Source organism: Meleagris gallopavo, chromosome Z, assembly GCF_905368555.1.
Source record: "Meleagris gallopavo chromosome Z, MGAL_WU_HG_1.1, whole genome shotgun sequence".
NCBI lineage: Eukaryota > Metazoa > Chordata > Aves > Galliformes > Phasianidae > Meleagris > Meleagris gallopavo.
This window is the reverse complement of record NC_139435.1, coordinates 58,702,429-58,730,173: the sequence shown is the minus strand read 5'-3', so window position 1 is coordinate 58,730,173 and position 27,745 is coordinate 58,702,429. Positions and strand designations below refer to the sequence as shown.

Here is a 27,745-nt window from a genome sequence, read left to right as displayed (position 1 = left end):
GACATGGTGAATTATGTACAAAATGTTCAGCTTCATCCTATAGTCAGTATTGCTCTAATTTATTACAGTACTGTACAGCAAGCTGAAAGTTACCTTTCTGCAAGTTAGAAGTATTTATTCAGACTTAATCCACTAGTTTTCTATACTGAAGCCCTGAATGTGTCCTGAAAATTGCACATCCCTTTGAAAGCTGCCTATATCAGTAAGAATTAAAAGAGGTGGTGTTGCACACTTATTCTGCCTTATAAAACTAAGATATTCTCATTATTGATCATTTTATAGGTGGCTGGAGGCTATGGAGAAAGCAGTGCATCCTGTCCATCAGGTAATGCTTTATTTATGTGAGAAGTACAGTATAGTATACTGTGCAGAAGACTGAGAGACCATAGATATTTTTGTGCATGGCCCAGTGCAGATAACAACATGGAAGCTGCAAACATTTGTTCAAGGCAGCTGAGTTGTGAATCAGCTCCAGTCTGAAAGCCATATACACACATTATTTTGTTTCAGCAAATATGTTTTGCTGCCATATGGTGGTATGAATCAAAATGTTCCCTCTCCAGATATCAGCAGCTTTAAGCTCATACAGAAATGTAACCTAAAATGAGACTAGTGGGAAGGTAGGAAAAAGAATGAGCACAGTTGAGAAGACTCTCACTATGACATGTGCTGCACAATGTAATACTATTTAGAATAAAAGGAGAGAAGGGCTTTATCTTCTTAGATATTCCCCATAAGCCTGCCTTGATTGCTAGTTTTTTGAGGCTATCTAGTGTCAGTTCAGACAGACTATTAGAAAGAGAGTTGTTGGGGGTATTTTTGACTTTTCTGTATTTTAAGAGATGAAGAGAGATGAGGTAGCTGATGGATTTGAATTTATCTCTCCATCTCTTTAGCTCTGCTCAATGCTGGCTTCTGTGGCTGGGAGAAACATAGCTATAAGTGATCTTGAGCTGCAAAAGGGAGATCTTGTGCTGTCCGATATAATTTAGTACAAATAATCCCTGACTGGTCCCAAATCGGGAGCTGCAAAGCCAGTTCTGGTAATTCCAGGGTTAGAAGCATAGGAGTTAAAGCCTCGCCTTTCCTTGCTCCCTGATTCCACTCTTTTTATAAAAATGTGCTGTTGATCTGTAAAATCACTTTTAAATGGATGTAGTTACTGAACCAATTTGGTTTTTTAGCAAAAAGAAACTGAGGCTGAAACCTAGGATAAATACCTCTTTCTTTTGCAAATGAAATAAAGTCTTCAACACAATTAAGTGATGTTACAAATCCTAAACTGCCTTAACACGGTGCAGAAATAAAAGTATTTTAAAATACTTATTTCATTTTTCCTCTTAACCTAAGGCATAGGCGTGACTCTTCAGCAGTATGTTATAGTGATTGGTTTCCAGTCAGTGAAAGAAAGCCTTTATCTTTAATCCTTGTGTCTCTAAAATAAAACCAATCAGAGATGCATTTCTTTTGACTTCATTTCTAGATGAGATACAAATTTGTGTCTAAGTATATTCTACCTTGTAGTTTTTCTTAGAAGAATGCAAAGGATCTAAAGAATTTAAACAGCAGAAATAAATCATGCTATTTAAATATTCACAACACAATGTACCCAACCCAAAGGAAACAATACATGGCTTCACTATGTGAGGAGTGAGGAGAACAGTATGTATATACTAAAGAAAATGCAACAGAAGTCATTCTTTAGTGTAACATGTAAAAATAATTTGTCAGAAAAAGAGATCAAACTTGATATACATAAAAATATTTCATGTATTCACCCACTAATAACACAATCAGTTGGCTCCTTTCTGTGCTACTGTGTCTTATTTTTGATCAGTACATCTTTTTCAGTTTTGTCTTTGAGGAAACAATATCCCTTTCTGAAATAAATGTTTGATTTACTATGTTGCTTTCATTGCCTAATTTCTACTTCAGTGAATGTTATATATCCAACTAGTTCCTTCTCTCAAAATAGACTTTTCATTCAGTTAAATAGAGGTTTTTTTAAGCTTTGGGTTTTTTTTTGTTTTTGTTTTTTGTTTTTGTTTTTTTTTTGCTATACTATTTATTACTTTTAGAACATCCATTGCATTATAATAAGAATCATAACACCAATTATATAAAATCCTCCTAATGAATCTAAAGGTGTAACTATTTTATGAATACACTTAGTATTTCTGAAGCCATATTCTACAGTGTAAGCCCCAGCAGATTTCCTGCTCATAACAAAACACAGTTATCTATTTTTTGTTAAGTGTTTATTTCCTTCATTTACTTGCCAAGGAGGACAGAGAGAGGAGAGGAGAGGAGAGGAGAGGAGAGGAGAGGAGAGGAGAGGAGAGGAGAGGAGAGGAGAGGAGAGGAGAGGAGAGGAGAGGAGAGGAGAGGAGAGGAGAGGAGAGGAGAGGAGAGGAGAGGAGAGGAGAGGAGAGGAGAGGAGAGGAGAGGAGAGGAGAGGAGAGGAGAGGAAAAAGAAGAATTTTGACCCAGAAATAGCAATGGGATCATTAGAGTAATGGAAAAGACTGCTTTCCCAGAAGGCGCTGGAAAACCATTCATAACCATGTAGAGTATAATACTTCATCCATGTTTGAATGTTGTATTCTTATCTTAGACATCACCACACTTCCTCTGTAACACAAAGGTTAGGAGGTGAATTTTATCTTGCCTTACTATGTGAAATAAAGACTGACGAAGTACAGGAATTGCACCAGTAGAAAAAAATGTTTTCCTTTTGGTTTTGAAATCTTCATCTGTCCTGGTTTCAGCTGGGACAGAGTTGATTTTTCCTTCATAGTGTCTTATATGATGCTATGTTCTGGCTTTTGGGGAAAAGCAATGCTGACAACACAGTGATTGTCAACACAGTTGTTGAGCAGTTCCATACAGACCCAAGGACATTTCAGTTTCTCAGCTTCTCATACCGTTCTGCCAGTGAGGGGAACTGTAGGGGCACAAGGAGTTGGGAAGGGACAGAATCAGGACAGCTGACCCACACTGTTTAAAGGGAAAGCTTGAAAAACAGTCAGAAGTTGGCCAGGTGGACAGCTGCTGCTTGGGAACTGTCTGGGCATTGGTTGGTGAGTGGTGAGTAATTGCTTGTGCATCACTTGTTTTGTATATACTTATAAATAAAAATAACTTTCTATATCTACTACCTACTAATACTACTATCCTTTTTTCCACTTTCTTTTCGGTCTTAGTAAATAGTTTTTTCTCAACCCACTAATTCTGTCCCCCGTCCCACTGGGAGGGAAAGGAGTGAATGAACGATGGTATGGTCCTGAGCTGTCAGCTTAGACCACACAACCTGTTCCTACTGACAAAAAACAATTTTGGAAAACAAAAGAGTTGCAGAAAATGCAAGTTGTTATTGTAAGAAGGAAGTAGAAGTTGGCCATTTTTTTTACATCAAATACAAGTTTTTCAATTGTGTTTCCAGATTGACCTCACGAACTGTTTTCACAACCAAAGCCTGCACATGACTAGAGACAGTGTCATTTCGTACTAGCAGGCCATCTTTAATTTCTTAACATAACTGTTCGTTTCATGCTTACTTTACAGAACCACGTGTGGGTAGATGTCACACTGCATAACACCGCATTGCCACCCTTAGCCATCAAAAACCCAGAATGCCTGGGGCTCCTCCACCAGCTGGACAGAAGCAAAGATGCCTGGATTCAGCACTACTGCATTCTGAAGGATGGTTGCTTGTACTTCTATGCCACTCTCCGCTCCACACCTGCCCAAGGTAGAGCTGGCTGGGGGATTGCAAACAGTTATTAATGAAACATTTCATTGCAGTTTCCAAATAGAACTTTGACCACTAATGAAATTCTCTTATTGGCAAATTCTAAGTGTTCTGTGAGAAGAATAAGGTGTTCCGTGAGAAGAATAAACTCAATTTCTTTTCATAAAGTATACTCCTCATTCTCCCCATATTATTACTATTATTATTATTTAAATGTCCAGTGGTCTGAATTTTTGTTTCTGGAACACAGCTGATAAAGATGTTCAGAAGATCACATCAGCAAGAGGCATCACCTTCCTAAAGCACTTCCTAGAGACTTGATTCTTTGCCATTGGTGGCTGAAAGTCTTTTGAAAGCTGTCAGACTACTCTGTGATAAATAGCCTTAGAGGGAGGAACATCATAAGCTCTGGTTGGTTTCTCCACCATTACTAGGCTTCCATACAGTCTTGGCAAAGGCAGAACAGCAGCAGGCCACACTCCCTTTCTGCAGCAGAGGTGGGTGCAGCAGGGTCTGGCCAGGTGCTTTCATCTAGGCTAAAAAATCCATGGTGCTGTGTAGCAGTTCTCCTTGTAACAAAGTAGGAGGATGTCTGGCTACTTCATGAAGGCTGGAAGGTGAGGTTACCACGCATCCATTACAGCGGACTTTGTGGTAGGGGAGGTAAATTTCAAGCACTCAGAACAACTTCCTGGGACTTTGTATTTAAAAAAAAAAAAAAAAAAAAAAAAGGAGCTCAAGGAGGAAGGGTTGATTCCTTATCCTAAGGAAACTGGCAGCCAGAAGAATCAGAAAGGAAATGTTGTACTTTTGCTAGCTAACCAGCTTTCAGATTGAGAGAGAAAACTTTTTTTCACCTGTAAAAGGCCATATGCATGTGTGAAATGGCGAGTTCCACAGTAAACTGAATCTAAGACTTGCCCAAAGTTAAGCAGTGAATTAGGAGTAAAGAAAAAAAAAAAGCAGCATTTTGTTTTTATGGCATTCTAGTGACAGTTTAAAAACAAAAGAGCAAATAAAACAAAAATATTATGAAGATCAAATGCTGTGTAATTCCTTTCTTTAGAGCTAACTAGTGTGGCTTGCAACGGAGCTCCAATTACTGATGGCAGTATGTCAAGTAAGAAGAACAAATGCTGGTTCCAGCATTTTTTTTTTTTAATTCTGAAATTCATATCCCATTATTTTTTAAAAGAAAAAAAAAAAGAACAAAAACAAACAAACAAACAAAAAAACCCACACTAGACAGGTAAAACAAAATTTGCAAGTTTAACTTGAAGCAGCCTTAATTGACTGAAAACAAACTCCTGAATCTTGGTTGTTCATATAGTTTTCAAGACAAGAGTTTATTACAAGAAACTAACCACAGCACAAAAAAAAAATCTATTCTCCAATTTCAAATCCATACTTCTTTTCAGTTCTAACTTTTAATATGGTTTAATTTTAGTACAGTTTTGAGTATGTTTATTCATCTTATTAGGTTACTTTATCACTGAACTAATCTCACATTTTGTGTGATCATATTCACACTTACTATTCACAGCTTATTCTGCCTTTGTATTCCCTTTATCTGTCAAGTTAGAGTGAGCTTTCATAATGCAATAGAATAGAAAGGTCCAGTACCTGGACAGACACATTTATGCCAAAACATGTGGGAGCATGAGCATTAATTGAGGGAAAATTCAATCTCTAACAATAGAAATGTTTACCTCCTGTACACTGCTTTTCATCCAAAGAAGTGTAGTTCTTTTCTGATGCAGTGAAGAGGCAGCGATGAAAGCTGACATGGTAAAATTCCCACTGAGTTCTGCACTAAGTAACTGAGAGGAAAAGGACGAAGAAATCTGAAATCTTGTAGAAAGAGCAAGTAAGGAGCTCTGTTCATATTAATTTTCAGAAGAAAACTGATATTCTGTATTTTTCATATTCTATATGTAATTTCTGCATAATTGTGCAAAAGCTCAACACAAGTCATATGGAAATTGTTTTTTTTTTTTTTTTAAAAAAAAAATCACTATGCAGCTAGCAAGAAGTCATTTCCTAAATAGTATCTTCAATATACATGATGCATACTAATTTTTTTCCATCAAGGTGGCCTCTACCTTCAAGGATATACTGTGAGTGAACAGTCTCTGGGATCCAAGAGATCAGTAATTGAACTCAAGCCTCCATCTGAAGAATTTAAAACTTTCTACCTATGTGCTGAAAATGTAAATGAAAACAAAAGGTAAACCAAGATTCTTGCTTCTATTTTATTTGCCAGAGTTAAGAAAATTGGAAACAATATGGCTTGAGGAAGATCTGGTGACAGCTTTTCATTTTGTTTTCACTTGTTTCTCTAGACTTCCTTTCAGTTCTAGCTTTAGTCACACTGTAGCACAACATGTTGGACCATGTGAGTCATCTGTTACTCTCAGTGCTGGAACTGCAGCAATTATGGACTGCAGAGTTTCAGAAGGGAATCTGGATAAGGTGCCTTTCACAGTGGGTTATTACACTGAACAGAAAACCTATGGTACTTTCTCATTAGAGGAGCCCAAACTAGCAGAATGCATATCCTCCTCATTCTCAGCATTCCCGAGGTAGTTAACTTCCAACAATGATCATTAGTAGTAAAAATGAAAATTAACCTATGAAATCGTGTTCCAAAGGTGAATCCTGTCATAGCAATTCATCAAATTCCATGGCTGTCTGTGGGAGTTCTGATTGTATAAACCTTCTAATCAGGATTTGGATTCTAATTTAATGAACAGAGGACAAAGCTATTGGGTATGATGGAAACTGGATTTAAGATATATAGCTATTGCAGTCAACTCCTTCCCATTCTACTCTTCTCCAAGCAGTATACGCAGTAACACATTTGAACAAACACCGTTCATAGAATATTCTAAAGGGTGTTGAAGTGCATTCATAACACCCAAGTATATATAGTTGTTGGTCTTTCTTTTAGATGGATTACAGCTCTGAAGGCTTCAATTAATAAATGGTTACCCCTACACCAGGCAATCCAAGATTTCATGAACAGGCCACTGGAGGAGACAAGGATGTGAGAAGAAAGAATTTTGTTTCATGCTGTGTCATTCGGTTCATCTAGAAAATGTTCTAGCAGTAGGCAAATTTTAGTATTAGTATTCAATCATTAACAAATAAAATTAAAGCAATTTTGTCTTCTTTGTGTCTATCTTTATTTTATGTGTCTGCTCAATTTCAGGGTCCATAGGCCATGTGTGAAGTTACTTTGGCAATGAAGTACTGAACAGATAATAAAAAATATTTATCTAATGCTACCAAAAGAGAGAACACCATATTTTAATTGTTTGGTAGTACCTGATGTCTTATATCTGCGTCACATTTTATTTGAAAAAGCATCTTTTGCAAATACTCCTGCTCTTTCCATCCCAAAGCCTCTTATATGGATTTGCCTCTAAGTTTCAAGGCAGTGTGAGGCTCAGTGTTAACTGAGACACTAACACATGCATACTACCAAAGTATGCCTAGAGGAATGGAATAATTTTTTTTAATGATATAGATAAATACCTTTGTTTCTTGTACATTCCATGTCAACATAAATTTTAATTTAAAAGTGGTCTTAATATGACTATTTGCCATTACAACACAGCGTGTTTACTGAGAGAAACCAATATTCAAAGACATGATTTTCTCCAAAATTAGTAAAAAAAACCAGCACTATAAGTGCACAGACATCTATGGTCTTTGCCAGCTGGTCATATAAATAATGTTCTACATTATTCTCTAACATTGAAGTCATTCTTCCCATCAATAAATCTGGTCGAAGTGTTACAGTTGACAGATCTATGTCCACCCAGAGGCTTGTGACTAGTTGTGTCCCTCAGGAATCCAGTGCATCTTTATAAATGACATGGACAGTGGCATCAAATGCACCCTCAGCAACTTTCCTGACGACACCAAGCTGATTGGTGCAGTTGATACAAAAGAAGGAAGGGATGCCATCCAAACGGACCTGGACAAGTTTGATAAGTGACCCCATAATGAGGCAACTTTGAACAAGTTCCCCAGAGAAGCTGTGGTGTCCCATCCCTGGAGGCCCTCAAGGCCAGGTTGGATGGAGCCCTGGGAGCCTGATCTGGTGGGTGGCAAGCCTGCCTATGGCAGTGGGTTGGAACTAAATGATCTTTAAGGTCCTTTCAAATGCAAGCCAATCTCTGATTCTATGATTAAGAATCATTGTTTATCTTGCTATAAAAAATGTATCTAAATACACACCTTCACAGATATTGCAATTGAAATTACTATTTCAATTTACAACTTCAGCTTACTAATGAAGCATTCTGCTTCCAGTTGCAGTGAAAGCTGGAAAAAAAAAGCAGAGGCAGCTTAGCTATTTTTACCCTTAGGTGCCTGTTGCCAACCTTACTTAAGGAATAAATGCTAAACTGTCACATTTTATAAGCCAGGAGAAAAGGCTGCATGATAATTTCTCATTTTCTCTAATGCAAAACCATTTGGTATTGTTTAAGCAACTGCTGACGGCTTTACTTTTATCTTCATAGGGAAAATATATGTGTGAGTGTAGGAAAAACCCTACTTCTATCCTGAGACATGCAGGTCTTTTTTTGTCTTCCCATGGGACAAAAGAACCACATTCATAGTTTTAAAGAATATTTAGTCAAGCGCTACTTTTTCCAGTCTTCAAATTATTCCAGTAAAGTCAATAAAATATTATTATCTTTAAATTTACAACATTTCAAGTAGAAATTCAGAAATATTTCTGAAGATTCATGAAAACAAAGTCTCCAGAAAGGAGACAACTCAGTTTTTTTTTTTTTGTTTTTTTTTTTTTGTTTGTTTTGTTTTGTTTTGTTTTCTTTCAAGAAAGCAAAAAGATTTTGAATGAGAAGAATTTTATTTAGTCACCAAAGAAATAGTATCGAACCACAACATCTTCAAATCTAGATTTCTCCAAAGGTTGGAGAATTTAAATCTTTGAATTAACTTCTTCCCCTTCAGCATCCACGTTTTGGTCCCATTTTACCTTTTTTTGTTTGGTTGGTTTTTATTTTGGTTTGGGTTTTTTTTTTTTTTTTTTTTTTTTTTTTTTTTTTCCAATTTCTTCAAAAGAAAACACAAAATGTGAAGCTGGAGTAACCTTGTCTGTCTCCCATCAGCAAAGGATTGGCATAGCTATGCAATCACTGTATACTTAGTATCTCACCATAAGTCATTTGTTTGCATTCAAGACTCTATATTTATTGCTAGATACACCCACATTCAAGGCTTTCCTTTCACTGCCAGGAAAAAGATAGCTATATTGAAACCAGAACACTTCCATTAGCAGAGTATGATATTCCGCTGAGAAGAAATGGGGTCATGTACTTGAAGCATGATTTATTCAGATGGTTAGCTGCACTCCAAATGGAGCTCGTTTTCTGCCCTGTTCAGCAGAAAATATGTACAAGGTTCTACAGAGGGAAAGCCACAGAAGGTCACAAATGCATTTTCCACAAAGGAATGAGTTATTTAGCAGGAAATACTCCGGGGCCACAGAAACATTGTAAAGTGCATAATTCCTTTTTGTAATGTGTTTCTGAAGGACACAGGTATGTGAGTTTGTTTTTTTCCCTTTCTTTATGTCAGACTTTCAAATCCCATTTACCAGAAACTGACAGTCATTTTAGAAGAAAATATTTCTGAATCTTCCAGAGTTAATCCACCCTTCAACAGCGAAGATGAAATACACATTAGCCAAGGCTGAAACACTGCAGCATTCTATGAGGTAAGTCTGACTGCCTAACACCCAGACTTTACTGGCGAGGACACTTATGCCCATTTCCTCGTTGTTGGCATTATGCCCATTCACAAGATGACATGCTAATTTTATCTGAGTACAGGGGAAGGATTGCTGCAGTGTGTAGAATGTGACATCTCCTATTCAGGATGATCTTCTCAAGGGCAGTTTATGCCAGCCAAGCCAGATACTTCATAACAAAAAGTCTTGCTGTGTCAGAAGTAACGTTTTGTTGCTTTGTTTTGTTTTTGCAAAAAGAAATGTGGCATTCACCTACAGGTGTCATTACTATGCAAAGATTTCCTTATAATGAAAAATAAAAAAGTGATTTCTTTACACTTTAGAACATCTGGAAGTCTTGAAAATTATATATTTTAACATTTGCATATTACATTATTTAATATGATGTCAGCTAACATTGTACCTATTTTTACAATTTATGCTAGTAATTTCCTAATTTTATGTTGCTGAGAACAGCTGTTACTCTGCATCAGCTGAAATTACTCATTTTCATTGCAACAAACTGAAGTCGTGATTTAGAAAAAGTAACTGAGAACTTGATGTAGAAGAAGAGATATTTCAATTAAAAAGTGGCACTATTCCTTAAACATTTTAAAAATTATTCTACATTTCTACAGTTTACAAAAATAACCAAAACCGACATCTGAAGGAAGGATATTCTGTAAGAAATTTTGGACATACTTGCCCTTCTCATAAATGGGAATGAAAAACAGAATTTGCAGTTTGAGTAACAAGAAGTAAATTTCTGAATTTTGAGGAGATACTCAAATTCATTAACCAACTACTGTTATTTTTAATGTTGCATTGGATTTATACTAGGTTTATTTTTCTAAATGGTATCATTGCTTCAAGTTCTGAAGCAGGAAGATGTGTAAATGGTTTTAAGTTGAGGAAGGGAAGATTTAGGTTGGATGTCAGGAGGAAGATCTTTACAGAGAGTGTGGTGAGAGTGGTGAGGTGCTGGAACAGGCTGCCCAGAGAGTTTGTGGATGCCCCATGCCTAGAGATGTTCAAGGCCATATTGGATGGGGCCTGGGCAGCCTGGTCTAGTATTAAATGGTTGGTGGCCCTGCATGTGGCAGGGGGATTGGAGCTTCCAACCCTGGCCATTCTGTGATTCTGTGTAGTGTTTAAAGTAACACTATGAAGTTTTACTAAGGTTTCTTTAAGAGCTAACCTCAATCAATAAAGTACAAAAACTGATAAACTACTGAAATTCCACAGGTAGATGATTGCTGCTGGATTTGTTGTTGCCTTCAATGCTTTAGCAGGTGTACCACTTAGATTCAATAAATTCAGTTCACTACTTTGGTCAAGAGTTTCATAGATAAAAAGATTTTCTTCTACAGGAGAAGAACATGGGCTCATTGTTCTTCAGTTACCACACATTAAAATCTTCTAAAGAAATATGAGGAGAAATGATTGTAGTCAGGCCCAAAATGGACTAGATAGCTTACTATTTGGCAGTTGCTCTGGAAGCATTCTTGCAATTAAAATGTTTTTCACACTGAGAGAAATAAGAAAGTGAGCTGTTGGGAAGGACATTTTTGCAGGGGAACCACTAAATATCTCATGAGCAGTGACTTCCCAAGTCTCACTCCTGTCTGTCAGTGGGACATGATTCACAGAGATCTGCTGCAGAAAGACCAACAGATGCTCTGCTTTGTCATTCTCTGCCCTCAGGTGCATCACTAGGCTAGAAGGGCAAGAGAGGAAAATGCGATACAGGAAAAATAGATGTTTCATAGAATGACAGAATCAAAGAATGGTCTGGTGTGGAAGGGATCTTAAAGCCCAAGCAGTTCCAATCCCCTGCCATGAACAGTAATGCCACCCATCAGCTCAGCTGCCCAGGGCCTCATCCAACCTTGCCTTGAACGCCGCCATAGATGGGGCACCACAGCCTCTCTGGGCAGCTGTGCCAGGGCCTCATCACTCTATGAGTAAAGAATTTCCTCTTGATATGTGATCTAAACCTCCCCTCTTCTAGTTTAAAACCATTTTCTCTTGTCCTGTAAGCCTCCACTGGCAGACAAAAAAAAAAATCCTTCCAATGGGAATAAGTAACAATAACCGAGGCTCTGAGCAAACTTCACTCGGTGTCCCATATCAAGAGAAACACCAGGTCTTTGACACCTCTATATAACTAGCATTTTATAATGGAAGTATTATCATTTGCCATTGATCTGCAATCAGAAGTTGAGACTTTCCTGCAAGGAAATTTGGCATCTTTCTTGTGTTTGTCTTGTCACACAGACCAAAAAGATACAGGGAAATTTTACTGGTGGCCCAGTGAACCAGGCAGTGAAAAAATGCTCTTAGAACAGACAAAAAAATGACTAAATAAATATCCTGAAATTTTCTCTCTAAATAAAAAAATTGCTATTGCTGCTGAAAAAATGGTTTTGAAACGGAAATGGAACCACTAATTGGAGATTAGGTGGTATGTTCTGAAGGGAAGAGTGTGGTCTGGAAGGAGAAGTCTTGAGTGTCTGTAGTGCACAGGGAGTAGGCAAGAGGACTAGCAGGATCTCACTAGAGGAAGTAGCAGTGCAGCAAGTACAAGCCAGCTTCTACTTTGTGATTCTTTGTAGGACAGAGATACCAGGCTCAGTCTGAAACCCAGAAGCAGCCTCAGTTGAAGCTGCAATTCATAAGAATTAAGCAGACAGCATGAAAGCTGGAAGAAAAAAATATCCTGGCTGAAAAATATAGGGCAAAGGTATAAGCAAAAAAATACGTCAGGTAGTCACCATTTTCTAAACAAAGAGCAATAGTACACATAGTGTTGGTGGACACATAAACATCCTACAAGGAGTATTCCCACAGTATAATTTTAGCAGAGGTAGGAAAATCTGCCCTAGTTCAACTTTAGATATTGCTAAACACAAGACAAACCTCTGCAGAGGTTGGAAATCAGAACAAATTCACATAATCCCTGCAAAACTGAATTCCAGCCTGCTGCACTTTGATGACCGTAAGTACCTGTGGTAGCGACACAAAAGTTTACACGTGTATGCAACAGTCATTGCTTCCCATGCATTCCGAGTACATTCACTGCTGCAAAGGCTGCTTATTTGCAGTTGTTCAATTAGATAACAACCAATTTTAACTGGTCTTCAAAACTGAGTACAGCATAATCCCAACAGTATCAGCAATAACAGAGCAGAGAAATATGACCAGATGCTTTTAAAAAATCGTTCTAGGGGCCATCTGTGGGAAGAAATGTAGGCTGTAAATAAGATAGAGAAGTGAAAGGAAACACTAAGGCTTTCAGCTGATGACAATAAGTGAACACGTAGGAGTTCCACCCACAGCAGAGCAGTGCAAGCAAGGTAATCCCACAGAACACACCACATGGAGAAGAGGGAGCAGACATCTTTGTCAAGCAGAAAAAAAGTATTCAGATCAAGGATATAGTCACGAAGAGGAAGTGAGACTCCGTAACAGAGACCCTAACCTCCTCCTCACAATAAATTAATAAATAAATGCCGGATCTCCAAGCAAATCATTGTACAAGAAAGTTTCTGAGGGATGGGGTATCGCAAATCCTGGCTGGGGAGGATGAACAGCCTGTTCATGGTGAGAGTCTGATGAAATGCAGCTGCACGCTGACCCAAAAACCCAGAGCCGAGGAGACATTAAGAGCTGCAAATGACTGAAGGTTAACACCAAAAAGAGAGAAAATGATTATTTGTTTTTTCTCGAGAAAGGCCCCGGTCTTTTGATCTAGATAAACGAGTGCTGTCAGGGAGCAGCAGTGGTGCTGGAGCCTCTACACAGCCTCTGAAGGTTCCCTGATGCAATCCTCCATTGGGAAAAGCACTAAAAAGCAATAGACATCAGATGGTAAAGCCAAGCCTTAACTGCTGAAGAGACTTTATGCAAAGCTAAGGGTGGACTTCCTTACTTTTAATACACATTGGCTTCTGTGGGACTTCAGTGAGATTCTGAAGGCAGCTAAACATATAGTCAAAACAAGTGATGAAGGAATATCAGCAATGTACAGGGATAATCAAGCACTTGTCTAGGTTCTGTGTATTCCCACTGAAAACTTTGATAGAGTTTTGTCTTTCGTGATGAAGAAAGAGCTTCTGCAGAGCACTTTGAAAAAGTGAAGAAAGTTGATGTCCTAACCTCCTTGCAAGCCTGAACAGAAGTTAGGCCTGCTATTAGAAGCACAGTTATGACAAATCCAAGCAGTAGGACACAGCCAGAGCATGCAGCCTTTGGGAGCAGAGTCATGATGAATACAAGGGCAAAGTGCACGCCAAGAGGAGGCTGCCAGCTAAGTTCTGAAAGAGACAATCAGCTTATCATTGAATAGAAAGTGCACAGGCAGCCATTAGGAAACACTGTGAAAAAGACTGCACATAGAGAACTTGGGAGAATATTTACAGATAGTAGCAGGTGCATGGATCTCATGTGTTCTCCATTGTTCAAAATGAGACAGAGTTTTGCAAGTGCAGTTTACAAAAGCTATGAAAGGCAAGGCAACAAATTACCAAAGAGACAGGCTGCCAGGGCAGGAAAAAATCTACAGTTGGCCACATGACAATTAAATGTCAAAATCCATAAAATTTATTTCTTAGCACCAACAGATGAAGATTTGTATTAAAGGCATCAGTTTACATAAAGGAGAAAACGAAATTCTCCTGGCATATTAAGAGCATACATCTCAAGGCAACTGTGCATCCCAGCGGGGTACTGACTCCTGCTTGCAGCAAGAAAGGTAAAGCATTTAATAGTAAAATATGAAAGAGAAACTCAGGGTATGCATATGTAGAGCATGGGGAATGCATTGGGATGAGTATTAGAAAGACTGCAATAGCAGCGCACAGAGCATGTCAGTTCAAAATGTCTCTCAGAGTCAGGAAAGCTATTCTCACTTACCCATCTTTCAAGCAGAGATAATACTACCTTTTGTCTGTCTGATCCATTTGTATTTTCTAATATTTGGAGCACTGATTCTACTTATTATTCATACGCAGAGAATCTAGTATGAAAGATGGTGTTACCACAACATAAATATATAAGATAACAAAAAGGAAAAGAGATACTAAAAAATATCATGGAGAGCATCTCCACAAGTTGCCAAAAATAATAAAAATAAAAATAAAAAAAATCCTGTGAATTAACTAAAATACTCCTGTATTAACACTGTCCAAGCATCAAAAATGCCTTATTGCCAGTGATCTGGAAGATGATGAGGAATAAATATTACTTGTTCCTGAAGACATTTATGGAGAGAAGAAAGATTTCACACTTTTGATAATCTAAATTGCCTGCACTTTAAGAAAAAAAGATGGAATATGCTCCAACATCTGTTTTGTTCAGGTGATGATTAGTCAGCAGAAGCAGTGAGTATAAAGGTCTTCTCTTGGTGACCTTTAAATACATGTTCTGACATTCAGACAAGAATATAAAGCTGAAAATTGAAAGACCGAGGGAAAACTAGGAGAAAAGAGTTAACATAAAATGAAAATTTGCGAAAACAACCAATTGCCATGTGCAGTAGATTACAGCCCACTATAAACAGATGCAAAATGTTTTCTGCTAACAAAAATAATGTGGTATCCTTTAAAATAAACCTGAGAGGCTGCACTGGGAAATGAAAAATATGAGATTCTCTCGAAAGAAAAATTGGACACAGCAGGGGTAGTAAGCGTATTATGGAGAGATACAGACACAACTGACAGACAGTAAAATGAGAATTTGATAGTAAAAATGAATTGTTCAGCAATCAAGAGATCCAATAGCTTAAGGCCACTCTAGGAAAAAGCAAGAGGAAAGTTGCTTGATCTGTAAATTCATACAATACAGGCTAAACTCTCTTGTCATTTGGCTCACAGGAGGAAGGAGATATGAAGAGCAACAGGAAACAGTGTGAGTAAATGTAGAATTTAATACCGCGTACATAAAGCTATCTCATCACATTCATCGCAACAACACTGTGGAGAGAACTGATCAACTCTGCCTCCCTCTGAGAGAAATGGGTTAGCTGAAAATACGGTGCATCTAAGAATCTGCATACAATGAGAGAAAAGGTGAAGAGAATAGATGACATAAAAGCTTAGAATGAGTGATAAGGACATACAGTGACACACTTGTAACTATACTTACTATTTTCTGAAGACAAAAATAAACTGTTAGCAAAAACATCTTCCATTTCATTGTCTTGCTGGTTGTTTCGATTGAGGTTTGACCAAGCCTATTTAAAATATTCATGGTCTAAATTACATATGCACGTGTGCACAGACATTCTGCAAGGACTGTACTGCTGTCACTACCTTTAGCTTGAACCTTATTCAGGTCAGCCTAGACCCTGTGGGACTGTACTGTTGTTTACTGTCTGGTAGCTCAGACATGAATTTCTCTGGAGATGGCTGCCCAGAAACAGCCTTTCAACAGAAAGGAAACTCTCTACCAAGAAACGCCCAAGGGAACAGCTGGGAGATCTCTGCTGGGAGGATAAGAATATATAATAATAGAACACCAGACCTCTTTTAATTGAAAGTGTGAATTTGTTTGGTTTCATTTATTTGCTCATTTGTTAACTTAGAGTGCCAAACTAGCATTCTTACAAGAGCAATGAACCCAGAAATTTCAGTTCAGGGATGTGCAGCTTGATAGAAAGAATCAAAGAAGAGATCTTTTCTTCTCCTTCCCCTTTGCAGCCTCCATCTAATTGCTGTGTCGGGGAAAGAACAAAGGCTCACCAGAAATATCTATACATATCCACTCTGCAGCTGCTTGCCCTTGACATCTTGTAAATGGCACTGCAATGAAAAATAAAGCTCTTGCATTGTAGGAGATAAGATTGCAATGTAAAATAAGGAAGGTATTGGAGCATGGTCACTGAAGGACTATTCAGCTGTGACAAGTGAAGTAATTAGCAAAGATCAGAGAAAAGAACATTTGAAAGCATTTTACATCAAGAACAATCTGATACAGACATTGCAACTTTTTACACGTACTAGTGTTCACCTTGCCAAATCATAAAAGCTTTCTTAATTCATTAAAGGGACTCTTGAACTACAGTTTTATGCTGATTGGGTGAGTCTTTTCTTGATATCATGATGAATAGAATTTATAATAATTTAAGTTTTTACTCAAGATTTGAAAGTTTTCAAAAATCTTTTGTGCTAAACAAATTTAGATTGAGAGCACACAGTGTGATTTTACTTACTAGTAATGAAAAAATCTTAGTGACAACCTGCCAGCAGAAATCTTTTTTCTGGGGTCACTACTCAAAACAGTGGTCATGAATATCTGATACCATAACACTGAAATCACACTTTTTGACTCTATTAGCATCTGGAGTTAGCTTTTTGTTGTTATTGTTTAACCATGGAATAAACCTGCTACTTTTGCTAGTTCTTTCTCCTCTATGTGACTTTGGACTTTTCTTCCCATTATTTTATCTCCCTTCTAATATGCAAAGTGATCACAACTACAAGGGAAAATTAGGAAATGCTAAATCCTAAATTACACCTTAAAATAATTTATTCCTATGCAAATTAAAGCATTCATGAGAAACTGTACAGAATTTTCTAACCATCAGCAATTTAACATATTTCACTTAAGCGTGCAGGGAAAGAACTCACATCAGAGTCTTTGAAGTCAAATGCGAGGCACGTACAAGGAATGCCAGACAGAGCACACAGTTTATGGAAATGTTTATGCATTAGTAACCTAAACACATTCAGACTGTGGAACAGGAACAAACAACATGATACAGCTAAAACTCAACTACATGTTGAGCTACAAAAGCATGATGGTTTCTGTAAATTGAACAGTTCACAGGTGCCAGTCTAAAATGGATCATTTGTTGGTCAAAAATAAACTCTACATTCATACAATCTCAGCTTCAAGGGTGAAACCTAAATGGAGGCATTCTCACCATTAAGGCAAACCATTGTATGTCGACTTCAAAGAGCCTGAAGGACTTGCTAAGGTGTAGGCAAAGAAGAATTACAGATGTGGTAAGAAACAATTAAAGGAGTCACCTACAGGTTTTTGGCACCCTAGCCCCAGCACCAGCCCATAGCTATGGCATCCCAGCACAGGAACAGCAATAGATGGATAGGTAGATAGATAGATAGATAGATAGATAGATAGATAGATAGATAGATAGATAGGCAGACAGATACATAGACAGATAGAAAGAAAGAAAGCAATAGTTAGTGGATTTTATGGAACAACTTGGTCAGAGCCAAGCGTAGACCGGTGTACTCTTCTCTGATCTCTTCTTACTCAAATAGCCGCTGGTGACAATGGAAGGAGATATCTGTGTGGCAGTCACTGTGCTGGCCAACTGACTGAGCAGGCAACTGTCAGAATTAAATCTTGAAGTGTTGTCAGGAGCCGACAAAGAGGAGCAGCAAAATAAAAGCAGCTTCAGGAGCAGAAACAGAACAGGGAGGAGAAGAAAACCACATGTAAAAGAGTAATTTGGAGGTATGGGGAAACACAGTGCAAAGGAAGCACAAGGAGGAAGCGAAGATGTCCAAAGAAGTGGTGGGATTGTCTTCTTAACACCTCTACAAAAGCCACTGCTTCATGTGGGCAGAGACAGCAATGTTGACAGAAGTGCATGAAACTTATGATAATTATTACGTGCAGAAGAGAGATTAAGTATTTCAGGCAGAAATGGGGGAGGGGAACATTCTGTTTTGGCAGATTCTCCTAATTTGAGACATATTATCATCTTCATATAATGGTGGCTGCCACTGGAACCTGAAGAAACTGATAACCTAGAAAATCCCCTCATGCCTCCCTTTGCACAGCAGCATCTGAAAAATAGCCATTAGAAGTGTAACCTATTTAACTTAAGTAGGTTAGCTTACTTAAATAGCGTCTCATGGAATAAATGCTTGAATTCCCATTTCAGCTTCAAGATGACCTTGGTGTGTCAGCGTGAATATGTGCAGATGACAGCAGACTACAGGCGGCAGAGTGCACTGTTTGATGTAGTGATCTGCTTATGAACAAGTCTGGCAAAAACCGATCACCTGCTTTACAGAGCAGCATTATTCCCAATCATCTGTATCTTCCAATCATGACTGTGTGCACTCTTCATTTGCCTTTATTGACATTAGTGATCACCAGGAAATGCTTTACCTCAGATCTACAGATCATCTCCGGTATTACATCATTCCCTCATGGCCTCTCTGAAAACAAAGAGCGTGTGCTGGGAGGCACTGCAACTCTGTCCTTGAAAGTTAAAAACAGGATTAATCCTCTTTAAAAAATAATGAGAAACAGGTGAGAAATGTTAAAGAATTTCTACACCTCTGATACCAAGGGAAAGCTTTTCATGCTTGCTGTGGAATTTTACACTAAGTGCATTTTGGCAAAGAACCAATGCAGTTGTTATCTAATAAGATATTCATTAATTAAGATATCTATTCTTAAAAGTGGCAGAAAGTATTTTGTCTGAACTTCTGTGGCCAAAATCAAACTGGCTGAACTCTATAAGAATACCATGCTATGTGCTGTAGTGATAGATAATATTTCACTTTCAATCTTGTAACCAGAAAAACTAGATTACAATCAGGTGAGACTCCTTCCTCAACCTTCTTCAAAGGAAATCAGCGATAAAATCCTAAACATGAAAAGGCAGAGACTTTGATGGGAGTCCTGCAGGGACACTGTCAGAGATAAAAGAAGGCGAAAGCAAAACTAGACTGATAATACAAGTAAGATTACCTGTCAGACATGTACAGTTGAAGTTGCAGACTGCATTCCCAAGGTTCTGCAAAAGGTTTTGCATTTTCATGATCATTGAAGCTGATCTACATACTACACTGTCCTTTACAGCAAGAAGCTTAAGTGCAGACCTCATACATGAGTCTGGCAGCTACCATAAAGAACAGTGATAAACTTTGAAAAAAAATATCTCTAATTACAGACCAGATATGCAAGGCAGCAGGCTTCTTCTATGGTACGTTGAAGTCATCCCTATCTTTCATGCCCTTTTTAAAGGTGCTTCCCTTGTAAATTTCACCTTTGACAGGTTAAAACTAGCTTGGCTGAATGATGTTGCCTTAAACTTGGGATTCATAGCTACTAATAGAGATATGAGAGTCTAAGAAACTGTCTCCTGACATAGTTTTCCAATGGTAAATACAAACATTTCCTTTCCACTGAAACAAGGGATAACAGAATGTAGTTCAGGTAAGTGTAACTTGTATACATCATCCAGAAATACATCATAGCTTTTAATTGTCTTCACATCAGATCTAATGTATATTTACACTGACATTATGTTAACACATTTTGATTAAAATTTTCAGACAGAATTTCTCTTCAAATTTTCATTTCGTTTTGATGTATATATGATTTAAATAAGTTTATCATCTTCATTATTTTCACGTTAAATATTTTTTTTTCTAGGTGGGTGAGATAAGCAGCATGAAAGGAAACAAAATTGAGAATGAGAAAAATTAAACACCTCTGGCTTTAAAAAAAAAAAATCTGTAATTTACATAGCCCCTTATCATACGAAAACACATTTTTGCAACAGAATTATCAGTGGTATCAGCAGAGGCTTGGAGAGAAGAGTGTATATTCATTAACAATTCCCGTAGAATCCTAGGAGGTGAATACATGACAGGTTGTTTTTTTTCTGGGAGCTACTCAGCTGAGGGCCAGTGCTTTTCTCATTCACAATTCAGCAAATGAGGAACAGCTATTTTAAAAGATATCTATGACAGACACTTACAGCCAGGTTTTCAGCAGTGTTGAATACCCACCCCAGCAGGCAGGATTCAGCAGGAGCTGCAGGCACAGGCACTTGGCCTTTAAAAAGCAGAGCTATAAATTTCACTAGTCTTTCTCAATGTTCCATTGTTACTAGCTAAACTATGGGGTCACCATTTCTACCCACATTGTCACTGACCTTTTATCATCACACAGTGTTTTCAATCTTGACATAACATTGTTTTTTTCTTAACAAGCTAAATGTAATGCACTGCAATTTAATGCAATGTGAACATACATACACATACTGTATTTATATATCTATTGAATGAATATGTATAAAAACCTGAAAAAGAACAATGAGTTTTTCCTAGAGAATAAATGTGCCTTGTGGAAAGCATAACTATCACATACTCAAAGCATTATTTGTCCCAGAGAATATAGGAAACTGATACTGAGCCTGATAAGGACATTTCGACAAAAGCTAAATTGACTGTTTTCAAAATACAGCGCTATTGCCTGTAGGTAGAAATTCTGCATCGTGACTGATATGCTGTTGTTAATCAATATAGTCTGTTCGTCAGAGCTCTTACAGTTGTGAAATGTTCCTCTATATGGGGAGTTATCAGTACAAATGACATGAACAAACTCAATCAAATGCTGCCACACTCATGACTGAGGAATCATAGATATTAAAATGCACTATGAGCTTCTCAAAAACGCTGCCAGTTGTTAGTGCATTAGATGATAATCAGCTGCCTATGCAGACAACAAGCAGCAGAAACTAAGCCAAACCCCTGAAGGTGGAACAAGATGTTAAATCTTCTTTCTATTTTTAACCGACAGAGAAGAGACTTCAGTTATGAAGACCACAATTTTGCAACAAATAATACAAGATTTTTACCTGTATGTCACATGTTTTTTAACTGGGTTCTGAATTGCAGGTCAGATAAACACTTCTATTCCTATCTGTAGGAGAAATATTTTGTCCTTCCTTTTCTGTTTATTGTTACAATTAATGAAGGAAAAATCCTAGAATGTGCAAGAGCATATGTTTGTGTGAAATACATCTAATTAATTACTTGAATAGCTGTAGGCAGAATTCATGAGTACTATCAGAATACGTAGGAATTAAATCCTATGTGTTAGGGTAAAAGTGATTATGTTCTGAGGAAATTAGTGTTTTTTATATATATATATATATACATATCTTTAGGCTTCTCAGCAATTATTTGTGGAATGCGTTTAAAATACATCATTCACAATATGTTCACATTCAGTGCTCAAATAATTCATAAAAGCATTCAACTCAGAAGGCTGGCCAGATTGCATGCATCTTCTCCATATAGATACTGCTGTGTATTTGACCCAGATAGACAGTGACTTTCACCAAAGCCTTTACTATTGCTAGCTCTTCTGAGATCAAAGTGAAGTGAGATCAATCTTTCACACAGACATTCTTTTCCTTTTCCATCATGACTGCTCTTGAAAATTCTTCTGGAACAATGTGTGAAAAGACAAACTGAATAATCCTGTTCCTAAAGAAATATCCTTTACAGAATAAGGAGTTTTGAGATGCAGTGGTGTTTTTCTTAAATACAGAAGAAGAGGTATTATATGGCTGGCTCATCCTGGAAGCAAATTAAAAAAGGTTCTTCTCACCTGATCAGCAAGGGAGGAACGAGGCACAGAGTATTCACATTCCCAAAGGCAGTGACATGCCTGGCACTCCACAAAAAATCTTTTAATCTGGCAACAGGGAGTACTAGAGCTTACTTGCACAGAGTGGGTATCAATTTATTTTCAACCAGGAAATGTGGCTTTTTCTGGGTAGACAGTGTTTTTCGTCTAATATATTTGTCTCACTGTCTTGAACACTTCATGCTATAGCCAAATTAAGCAAAACCTTTTGTAATTTTAATATATATCTATTGGAAATACATGTTTTCGAACACAGTATTTTGCCAGGTACTATTTTTATTTCTTTCCTTTATTATCTCAGATGACTTCATAAAAACATAGAATCATTAAGGTTGGAAAAGATCTCTAAAATTATCTAGTCCAATTGCTCATCCATCACCAATATTGCCTGCTGAACCATGCCACTAAGTACGACATCTACTTTTTACCTAAACATCTCCTGGGATGGTGACTCCACTTTGTCCCTGAGCAACTTGTTCCAGCTCCTTCCAAGAATCTTACCACTCTTTCTGAGAAGAAATTCTTCCTAATATCCAATCTGAAACTCACCTGGTGCAAATTTCAGGCTGTTCTCTCTTGTCTTGTCCTATCTCTAATTACACTGGAGAAGAGGCTACCTCCCACCTCACCACAACCTCCTAAGCTGGAAGGGACCTACAAGAATCAGCTCCAGCTCCACAGTCTCGATTCCCTAAGCTGATCATCATACCACTTGTGCGCCAGACCTGCCACAGCAATGTTGCCCTTCTCTAGACAAACTCCGGGGTCTCAGTGTCATTATTGCAGTGAGGAGCCCAAAACTGAACACAATACTCAAGGTGCAGCCATTAATCTGTGCTTAATACAGGGGGATGATCACCTCCTTTCTCCTGCTGACTATATGATTTCTGATGCAAGCCAGGATGCCACTGGCCTTCTCGGTCATGTTGGCTCATGTTCAGCTGAGTGTCGACCAACACCTCCAGATCATTTTCTTCCACACAGTTTTCCAGCCACTCTGCCTCAAGCCTGTAGCATTACATGGGGTCACTGTCATCAAAGTGCAAGACTCTGCACTTGGTCTTGGTGAAATTCATCCCACTGATCTCAGCCTATCAATCCAGCCTGTCCAGATCGCTCCGTAGGGCCTTCCTACTCCCAGGCAGATAGACATATCCTCCCAACTTGGTATAATTTACAGACTTACTGAGAGAGAGGGCCCTCAATCCCCTCATCCAGATCGTCTGTGAAGATATTAAACTGGATGGGCCCCAACTCTAATGCCTGGAGAACACCACTTGTGACCAGTTGCCAACTGGATTTAATTCCATTCAGTACCCCTCTCTGGGCCTGGCCATCCAACTAGTTTTTTACTCAGCAAAGAGCGTACCTGTCCAAGCCTGTCTATGTCATTGATAAAGGTGTTGAAGAGCACAAGTTCCAAGATGAACCCCCGGGGAACACCTCTTTTGACCATCCTCTATCTGGACATAGATCCATTTACCACAACCCTCTGCTTGATACTGCCCAGCCAATTTATTATCCACTCTTCAAATCCACATATTTCCAGCTTAAACATGAGAATGTGATGTGAGACCATATCAAAGGTCTTGCAGAAATTCATATAGATGACATCAGTCACTTGTCCTTTGTCTACTAATGCTGTCACTCTGTCAGAGAAGGTCACTAGATTGCTCAGGTATGATCTGTCCTTGTTGAAATGGTGCTACTTGTTTGGATTGCCTCCTGATGTTGTGTGTGCCTTAACATATCTTCCAGGTGGATCTGTTTCATGATCTTCCCAGGCACAAACTTGAGGTTCACTGGCTTGTAGTTTTCTCTTTCTTTAAAGTTAGAGTAATGTTTCCCTTCTTCCATTCAATTGGACCTGGCAGCCTTTTCAAACATCCTGGAGAGTGGCTTAATGTATACAGCCTGCATAAATACTGAAAGACAATCATTCCAAACTCAATGATAAAAGTTTATAACTGCACTATATTTACCTATGTGCACAAATATAGTATGGGAGGATTAATGCCTATCTATCCGCTTACTTTTTGTTCTGTTTTACCTAATAGAATCACTTTAATTAGCAGCACCAAATAGCAGGCTGCTGACAACGAGGTAGCACATCTCAGACAAAAGGCAGAAATCAGCTGCCAGATAGTGGCTCATTAAATCACGCCTCAGTGGAAACTTAATAAAGGCAAATATAATTTGAAAAAGTAATTTTAAAACTACTTTAATACATTCCTCACAAATGTGGAGTGCCATTTTAAAGTTATGTGTATCCTATTTTTTTTTTTTGGTCATTGTCAGTATTTTTAGTCTTCTGTATCAATGTGATAATTTAATGAACTTATATGTTAATATATACAACATATAAGTGTAATTTATTTGTCTGACAGAGAAATAGAAAGCGGCGTGATTTTTTTCTTATGTATGTTGTTATTGTGATGATAATTGAAATGCAGTTTAACCAGGTGAAAACTAAATCAAAAGCAAGTATGTTAATATGGTGAGTAAAATACATTTTCAGATGGTTCTGAAACTATTAATTTTCTAGTATGCTTTAAAAACAAACATCTTCTGTTATACAGCCAATTGCAAATTGCTTTGCTCTTTTAAGTTATTAACAACAGCAATTAACATAATCTGTTCAGTTTTATAAGATGTTCCCAAATGGATGTAAGTGAGTTATAGAACATCATGATAATTATGCCCCAGTTCACGTCTTCATGAGTCTTCCCCATGTAGAATGATTCAAAGCACTTTAGTCTACTCCATTTCAAGATGTTCATTCCTTTACGTTTACCATCTTAATTTGAAATATGTTATTTTTATAGTAACTCTGTTTACAGTGTGTGGGCACTACCCAGATATTTCTCCATGTTACCTCAAAACAGATACAGACTCCATCAGTAAAATCTCTTACATATTCACTGAAATGATGAGTTTAAGTAATTTCACAATTGGTGAATTTTACTTTATTCTCTAAGCCTTATTTAAAACTTTATGTCTGCCCTGCATCTTTTCATAATACATTTTATATCAGCTGTTCAGACTCCTATCCTCATAAGATCACCCACCTGATGGGAAAAAAAATAAAAATCATATAGTTAAGATATGCATTCCTGTATGAACAAATGAAATCATGACTGAATTCTTGTACCTCAGCCAAGAAGACAGGTTTGTTTTTATGCCAGACCCAAATCCACTAATATTAACATTGGCGTTCTCCAAGCCCTGTGCCCTGGAGCAGGTGACTAGATATGTGATAATAAATTGCCTCAGGAATGATCCAGATCATCAGGCCAGGAAGGTACCACATCTCCATTGGCAGTATAAAATAAATTTCACACTCATTCAGGATGGATCAGTTGCTGAGCACAAGACAAAACCTCTAACTCTGCATTATGCTACACCAGTACAAGAGTACAAAAGGGTGGAAACAACCATCTTTCTTTTGTGTTCTCTCATAAGCTATTCATGGTGATATATATTTAAGTCAAAAGCAAATATATTTAGTTGAATATTTTGGCTTTTCAATTTCATTCTTTTTTTTTTTTTTTTTTTTTTTTTTTTTTTTTAACAATGTATACTAGAAATAGCACAGGAAACTGTGATAATCTGAACACAGGCAAATGGTATGACCACAGATCAGTTTATTAACAGATTACTGAAGAGAGTTCCGTTGTCTCTCTCTCTTTTTTTTTTTTTTCCTTCCCAGTTGAACTGGAAATGACTTTTCAATGAAACTTCTTTTTTTCCAAAGTATGTGAACCTGACTGACAAAAATACTTTGAAAATTCAAGTGGATTTCTGTTGTTTTCATGCATTTTTAATGTCAAATTGACATTAAAAATAAGAAAACAGGCCATTTTTCAGATTGAAAGATCTTTCATCATTAGAAATACTAATTTTCTAAAACATTTAGATGTCATTCACATTTTTAAATCAAAATAGTCTGAGGAGAATATTTCATTCAGCCAAGACTTTATTTAGTCTAGCCTGTAAATGGTAAACTAAGCAAAACACAACCCTCTACTTTGATGCTGGAGGATATGTTCTATATCCAGAGATCACATTCCATCATCTACGAACCTTGTGCTCAGCTTTTTTTATTAAAATTTTTGAATATGCTCTTAAGATTATACTTCAGGTGATAATCTCATTTATTTCTTCACTTGTCATTGATTTAAATCAAATAGAAAATTCTCTCTTCCAGGTTTCCTAAAGGAAATGGAAGTTTCTCCCTAAATATGTATAGGTAGAAAAGAGTGTGTTATGAAAAACTCTCCACTAGTTTAACATCCATCTCTGGAAAATAAGAAATGTTTGGGATTTTTTGTTGTTTAAAAAAACAAACAGGTAAATTTTCTGAAGATACAATTTTAAGCAGCACCCAATTTTCCCTGTAAAGACACTGCATGTCTTGTTTCTATCATACACAGTATAAAATTACTTATTTGCAGCAGTTCAGTCCACAGACCCCACTTCCATGCCCCATTACTCCATCAGGGATGTGGTTGAGAGACCTGAGCACTCTGTGTCTTCTGAAAGCTCACGCCAATTCACACCTCCTTTTTGATTTTCCATTTTTCTCCTTTCTCCTAGATTCTCCAGGCATGTTCTTCTCTTTGGAAATCTCAGTTTCCTCCTTTTACTAGCTATGTGTTGAGTTTTATTCAGGGTTTGAGGTGCTCTCTTATCCTACTTTCTGCCCCAGATCTACCTTTGCCCTCCCAAAACCTTGGTTCCCCACCTGATGTCCACTCCAATACAATTCCTCTTTCCTTTCAACATTACTTATTCCTGCCTCCTTTATCTCCCATTTGCAGGACTATATTAGCTTTCCTTTTAATAAATGTTCTAAATTTCATTCATGTGAAAGTTCTCTGTGCTCTTGCATCACAGATATGGTCCCATGTCAAAGGTATAATTTTTTCTTCTGACTTTCTTCTGGCTGTTGCCACCTGCTTGGCTCTTTTCTTACTAAGAATTCCCTAGGCATGTTGGGGAACATGCTACTTTTGCTGAGACAGATTTCCCACATCTCATTTAATACCTTGTCTTCCCACTTGGGTGAAAATAACAAAACTCATGGCATTACCAACACTTCACTCTGGTGTCAACGTTCTTCTGGGATTCAGAAGACAAACAGGACAAGGAAGAAGTGGGTCAATCAGGCACAATGCTTCTTTCCAGCTTCCAATTCCTGACAAAACTGTCAGGATCATACAGTTTGCTACCATAAAGCACAAACACAAGCAGCCAAAAAGATACTAGACTGCATTGTAGGTCCTCAGTCCCTGACCACAAAGAAGAACATTGCAGAAAATATCTCATTTTTTTTCTACTAATGGAGGAAATAATTTAGATCTCTTAACTGAATAATAATAAGGTGCTTCCTCTTTATGAATGTGGCCTGGATAAATAACTTTTTCAAAGTGAAACTGTTTCCTATTTATCAGCAACAATTACATCCTGAGCTAAAAAAAATTTTGAGTCTGAGTCCTGAGGTGTTTGTTCCTCATGAAAGATGCAATTAGTAACAAGTTAACAGGAAACTCAAGTCATAATTACATAGAGAAGTCTAATAATTACATCTTTGGAGGCATAATTGGCCTAAAAATAATTGTGATATTTTAGCTGGAAGAAATACTAAATTGAAGCAGCCAAATTAACTGTGGGCCTACAGATGATTAGATGGTATTGGAGAAGTAAATTTGAGTATACCACATAAAAAGTACCCATAAAACTGCTGTAGCACTGTGAGTGAATAATTTCACAGCAGTCTTGTACAATAATTGACCAGTGAG

At 37.6% G+C, this 27,745-nt stretch overlaps 1 protein-coding gene across 1 annotated transcript in view; it reads left to right on the top strand.

The window, feature by feature from the left end:
• LOC146542323 (uncharacterized) overlaps positions 1–6,801 on the top strand; it is a 37,876-nt gene extending 31,075 nt beyond the window's left edge. The window contains exons 9-12 of the mRNA XM_085213855.1: positions 283–325; positions 3,565–3,751; positions 5,843–5,978; positions 6,702–6,801. Coding sequence (XP_085069981.1) covers positions 283–325; positions 3,565–3,751; positions 5,843–5,978; positions 6,702–6,801 — 466 coding nt within the window. The remainder of the gene's footprint in view (positions 1–282; positions 326–3,564; positions 3,752–5,842; positions 5,979–6,701) is intronic.
• Positions 6,802–27,745: the final 20,944 nt, after the last annotated feature.